The sequence below is a fragment of the Haliotis rufescens genome, unplaced genomic scaffold (genome assembly GCF_023055435.1).
Source record: "Haliotis rufescens isolate VD_foot unplaced genomic scaffold, xgHalRufe1.0.p SCAF_3, whole genome shotgun sequence".
In the NCBI taxonomy this organism is placed as follows: Eukaryota; Metazoa; Mollusca; class Gastropoda; order Lepetellida; family Haliotidae; genus Haliotis; species Haliotis rufescens.
In genome coordinates this window covers 1,886,376-1,892,397 of record NW_025964001.1, presented here as the reverse complement: position 1 = coordinate 1,892,397, position 6,022 = coordinate 1,886,376, and the positions used below count along the sequence as shown (strand labels likewise).

The 6,022-nt window shown below is 38.2% G+C and overlaps 1 protein-coding gene across 1 annotated transcript; it reads right to left on the bottom strand.

The window, feature by feature from the left end:
• Positions 1–2,344: 2,344 nt before the first annotated feature.
• Positions 2,345–4,227, bottom strand: LOC124148459. The gene is made up of 2 exons (XM_046519556.2): positions 3,977–4,227; positions 2,345–2,720 (listed from the first exon to the last, which is right to left on the bottom strand). Exons 1-2 carry the CDS (start codon positions 4,192–4,194, stop codon positions 2,417–2,419), a joined length of 522 nt encoding a protein of 173 aa, XP_046375512.2. The 5' UTR covers positions 4,195–4,227; the 3' UTR covers positions 2,345–2,416.
• Positions 4,228–6,022: the final 1,795 nt, after the last annotated feature.

Below are 6,022 nucleotides of genomic sequence, written 5' to 3'. Positions count from 1 at the left end.
CTAAAGGGATCAGGTGGTCAGACTCACTGACTTGGTTGATGCATGTCATTGTATCCAATGGCATAGATCGATGCTCATGATATCCATCACTGGATTGTCTGGTCCAGACTCGATTATTTACAGACTTCCGTCATGTAGCTGGAATATATTAATAGTACTGTTTTCCATTACTAAGCCATTTCTCAGGTCCTATGTGCAATATGAAGTCAATTTCTATTTCAAAAACATAGGTTTCTTAACTATCATCTTAAAAAAATGTAAAGTTTTTTTTATATTTATGTGGAGAGACAACAATTATTGTCATAAGTTATCCAACATAGATCGATCATCAACAGAAATGTTTCCATTTTTGTCGACAAACATTTTAATTCTGAAAGTCTGTCCCTCCTTTGAATGAAACTTGGATATAAGAGAAAGTATACCATTTATCTGATAGCCTTAAAGGCAGCAGAACTTACATCATGTCCAGAGGAAATAACTGGATTCGAAAGTTATGTACAGTAATGCCGTATTGATGTAATCACAAAATATAATACCTTGACAGACTGTCCAATCAAAGAAAAGAGCGTGTCAGTGTTTGAAAAGACGTCGACACAGCCAAGTGGATGAGGAAGGCAAAATGATTCAATTGATTGGGAAGATTTGTTGCCTCTCCTTCAGGAACCATTGCGACTGCACAAAGTAAGAACAAGACTATACTCTGTGTCCACAGTATGGACTAGACAAAAGTTCTTGGTACTGCTTTAGAACGTTCAAAAAAGGAATTGATGCCTTACACTTAAGAAACGTTCTCTGCCAAAAATCAGTTTCCCTAAAAATGTCACACTATATTTCAAGGTTCAGCTTTCACCAACAGTTTTGTTTCCCTATACGAACACCATATTGTCCAAGTTCTCTAGGGTACATTGTGTGTGAAGCCCATTTCAGGTGTCTCCCGTGGCCCATAATCATCAATGCAATCTTTTCATTCACAGAAAGAATTTTTAGAGAAGTAGAACAAGAAAACAGCCTTATCACCACCCCCGCCACGGGTCACAATTGAATTTTTATGTTCACATATACTTTGAAAAAGAAAACAAACGCAATAGTGATTTTAGATGTATAAAAATTAACACACATTGTCTTTGATCCTGCTTCCATATGTCACACATGGAGCAGTATATTTTCAAGGTGGAGGGCATCATAATTCAATGTTTTTTTTGGCCACCAATAGAGTCCCCAAAAAGACTGGCAACGTCGTCCCATGGAAACAATCAGATTTCGATTAGTGGCCTGGGGACAATTCACCCACACTGCTTGCAGTGCTTGTGCCAACTCTCGGAGGCTCTGTGATTGTCGCTGACGTGCTCGCAGTTGTTGATCCAGTGCATCTGATACATGTTCGATTGTGTTTAATTCTGGAGGGCCATTGCATGACCTTGATGTTGTGATTCCTGAAAAAGTCTGTTGTCAGACTTGCCGTTTGAGGTCGGGCGTTGTCTTGTTGGAAAATGACGTTCGTTTGTTGCATAATGGGAAGAACGGGTGGCCGAAGAATCTCATCCGTGTAACGTGCCGTTGAATTCCCCAGAACTTGCACCAGATCTCTTCTACCAGTGTTGGAGATGGCGGCCCACATCATCACATCACCAAATCTGTCCACTTCCTGTATGGATAACGCCTGTAGACATGACGTCTACCGTGACTCGTCACTAAACATAACTTGTCTCCATCGCTGTGACTTTTGACAACACTGACATTATGTACAGTAAGTATGCTCTTTCTTCGAGGATTTCAAAGAGCGCCATACGACTCAGGGCCACAACATTGAAGGCCTCAGTAAAGCTTTCAAAATGTTTTATGGTAATAAAAACGACACAAACATATACATAATCATAAGGAGACGACATCTCTTCTCAATCTCTGAGCAGAAATGTGATACCAATTTTCAAATTGTGGTCACTTACTCTTTCCATGTAATTGTTTCTTATTCTCCTCAAAGGGGCGGTTCGATTCCCGACATGGGTACAATGTGTGAAGCCCATTTTTGGTATCCCCCGCCGTGATATTGCCGGAATATTGCTAAAAGCGGCGTAAAATCAGACTCACTCGCTTCTCCTCAAAGGGATGTCAGTAGGACAAAAGATATGGACATATCAACTGCGCAAATCTTGTTATCCTATAAAGCTTAAGTATTTTTTTATGTTGCCTGTGTGTATCTTATTGTGTACTGCGAAGACCATCCCCGAAAATACATAATGATCAAAGGACAAAACTCTTTAAAGGCTTTATTACCATCTGAATGATCTAGTCATACAACACCCAAACTGTCATAGAACAGTCCTATACTTGTAGTCTATGGAGCTCTACCGATACTATCAAGATGGGATTTCATGTAATAAGTCATAAGGTTCTTCTAGTGCAACACTGTTTTACGTCAAGTGCTTGAAGGTATGTCTTGATAGGACAGTTCCTGTGATGAAATATCACGGCAAACTGACTCTTCTTCAACGTTCTCAGACTGTCCTTGCTGTCGTTGTTTACATCTCCGGTTCTTAATGAATTCACTCACAAGGACGGCAAGTGCTAAGGCCACACCCACCCCTGCACCATAGAAGGCACTCTGCAAGGCTAACATGTCTATCCTCTTGGATTTTCTGCTTGGTGGCTCACACTGATGTTTAGGTTTCCATTGATTCCACCACATATGCAGTATGCCGCTTTCGTATAGCTTCAATATTCTGCAAAGGTGAATATGAAGTAAAAGAGAATATGTTCACATAACATATTTAAATTATATATTCTTACAAGAATAATGATTTCTGTCATAGTTATTTAGTTATCCTATTCATGTGTCGGTCAGACCCTCAATACTTGAGCTGGGTTACAAGTTCTCTTCAGCAAGCCGTGGTTGACGTAAGAGGTGACTGGCGTTTCGGGTGGTCAGTTTATTGACTTGGTTGATGCATATAATCGTATCCCAATAGAGTGGATCGATGCTCATGATGTTAATCACTGGATTGTCTGGTCCAGACTCAATTATTTACAGACTTCCGTCATGTAGCTGGAATATATTAATAGAACTGTTTTCCATTACTAAGCCATTTCTCAGGTCCTATGTGCGATATGAAGGCAATTTCTATTTCAAAAACATAGGTTTCTTTACTATCATCTTCAAAAAATGTAAAGTAAAGTTTTTTGGAAAAGCGGCGTTAAAGAACAATACAACAACACATATTGTGATCTCGCATGGCATGCATGTAACAAAATGCCACTTTCCATTGCTAAGCCATTTCTGCATGTTTCTTTATGAAATGTTGATTGGAAACAAGTATGTGGTATGTGCAATAACATAGCATTCATTTGTAGCCAGATTCTGACAAGGGATTACTTTTGCCATTACGCCATCAATCTATTTCTATGATTTACATAAACGGTAATTTTATGTAGATTTAAATTAAATTTCTTTTTAAGTAGATGTGAATTATGTTGATCATTTAATTTCTAGTTTTATTGATGTGTTTGTAGCATGATCGGATAAATATGCAAACAAGGTCACATAGCAGGAATTCCTTTCTGTTAGCTCTACACATAATGTGTGGTTTACCTCATCAACAGCTATTGCATGACGTTTCCTTTATGATTAGATTCAGTTTTCCTGATGTGTGAGTAATTATGTACAAACATAGCTGCAACTTATTTGGCACTATGTCATAAATGGTGCTGTTCACTCAGATATTATATTCCTGCGTGGTTTCCAAAATTACTATAGTTAATATCACTATGTCTTCATTTATTTAAGAATCACATGATAATGCCTCGTCTGCTTTCGTTTCGTAACTATCTTATATTATAAGTGCGAGTTGTAATCTCCACAACAGACGAACCGAGGCCACAGAACGTGTTTAGGCGGGATAAACATATATCCGACTCAATATAAATGTAGTCAAGCTGAAGTATCAGAGGCAGAGCATAACACGAGACATTTTGTGCTCACTTTTGGGAGAAGAGCTGTGTGTTTATGCTATGTTTGGGTAGGGCAACTGCAAGTTTGTTGAAACGAAACTTCTCGTTTAACATCTGTAAATCACATCGCCGTGGGTCGTCCCACATCTCCAAAGTAGAATCTTCTCCGAGGTAGACGTACTGGCTCTCGGCCGCTCGGCGCAGGTGCTCGTCGTCATCCTGGCTCAACCAATCAGGGTTCTTGGCCATGATTTCCTCCACACGGTGCCATATCTTCTGATAGACGGAGTTGTTGGATTCCTGTAAACAGGTTCCGTATATAAAATTACACATTGTTGATAATACAGCATCCCTTCGCAGATACATAACAGGTAAGGATGATGAATTCAATCAATCAATTCTTTATTCAGTATGAGGGCCATAGGCCCACATAAAAATAACAACTCACACGTATGGTACTAGCAATATACACAATTTTGTTCATTGCTCAAGAAATACTTTCTTCTTTCATACGCATGGTATATAAACTTTCTCAGTTATTTTGTTTATTCTTTATCGTTTGTGGCAATTATCTTTTTCAATGTATGCATATCTACATTGGTGACACATATCTACATTTGTAATTCTAATAGAATCTATAGCATAAAGAACACTTCTGGGGAGGTAAAGAACCCTTCTGGGGAGGAAATAGATAGTTTTCTAGTTGTAGTAAGTAACAAAAAAAGCCTTTTTGGCCAATAGATGTAACTCAGCAACAGATTCACTTTGTCTAATCTTACAAATGAAGACAAATCCTAGATATCTGTAAGTATTAACGACCCCTAAATTTTGTCCTCTATAATGCCATATTTCTTTAGCTGATACGTTTCGTCCTCTTCTGTAAACAACATTAAATCTGTGTTATTAGTCATTCCCCACTAATTTGCACAAGAATCTAAAATATTTATCTGAGGCTGTAAACCACATATAGTATCAGAAACCATCAGACAATAACAACATTAATACTTCTACTATATGTCTGTAAGAATTGAATGCCATGAGTTCCACGTGCCATAGCATCTGTCACCAATTCATTAATAAATAATGAGAATAACATAGCGCTCAGCACACATCCTTGTCTTAAACCAAACGGACAATCAAAATAATCTGCGGAATCTGTATTACATCTAACACAAGCTGTAACTGATTGGTATGAACGTTGTAATGCCCTGAACATGTTACCATTTTAGCAATAGGAAGACTATACTTTCCATGTCTTTGCTCGATTGACACAATCAAAGACATTTAAAAAATAAAAAACTACTTACAATTTCTTTTTTTGACATAGACATTTTCAATAACTGCACATAAGGTAAAACTAGGTTCCATATTCGCATAACTTTGACGAAAACCTGCTCGATATTCAGAAACTTTATTCATAACACTTTGCCCATTTTGTAAGTCTGTCATTTAAAACACATGTATAAATCTTTTTGAGCAAACTTAGTAAAGCTATTCCTTTGTAATTTTTTGTATGTATTTTTTATCCAACGAGATAAGGACCGCCTCCGTGGTCTAGTGGTAGAGCGTCCGCCCGGAGAGCGGAAGGTCCGGGGTTCGATCCCCGGCCGCGGCATACCAAAAGACGTTAAAGAATGGTACTTGTTATTACCCTGTCTTGCACTCGGCATTAAGGGGCTAAAACACTATAAATCGGCATCAGTCCGGACTAGTACAAGCAGCCACACACACACACACACGTACATGCACATCGCTATATAAGTGCAATAATATTGGACGCGACGTTAAACCCCATTTCACCTCACCTCACCTCCAACGAGATAATAATGGTCTTAGTCAATAAGTCCAGGAAACATCCACTATTAACGATCTTGTTTTACAAAGAAAGTAGAAAAGGCATGATTACTGGTATCGAAGATTTAATCGTTTCAGTGAGCAGTGTCAGTTTCAGAGGATTTTCCATTTTTTATGTACGTAATACTTATTTAGCATTAGTTTTTTTCTTTAACTTTTATAGAAGATTAGGATAGCTCTTCAACCTCACTTGTGTGAACAGATCTGTCAGATTCATTTTCTA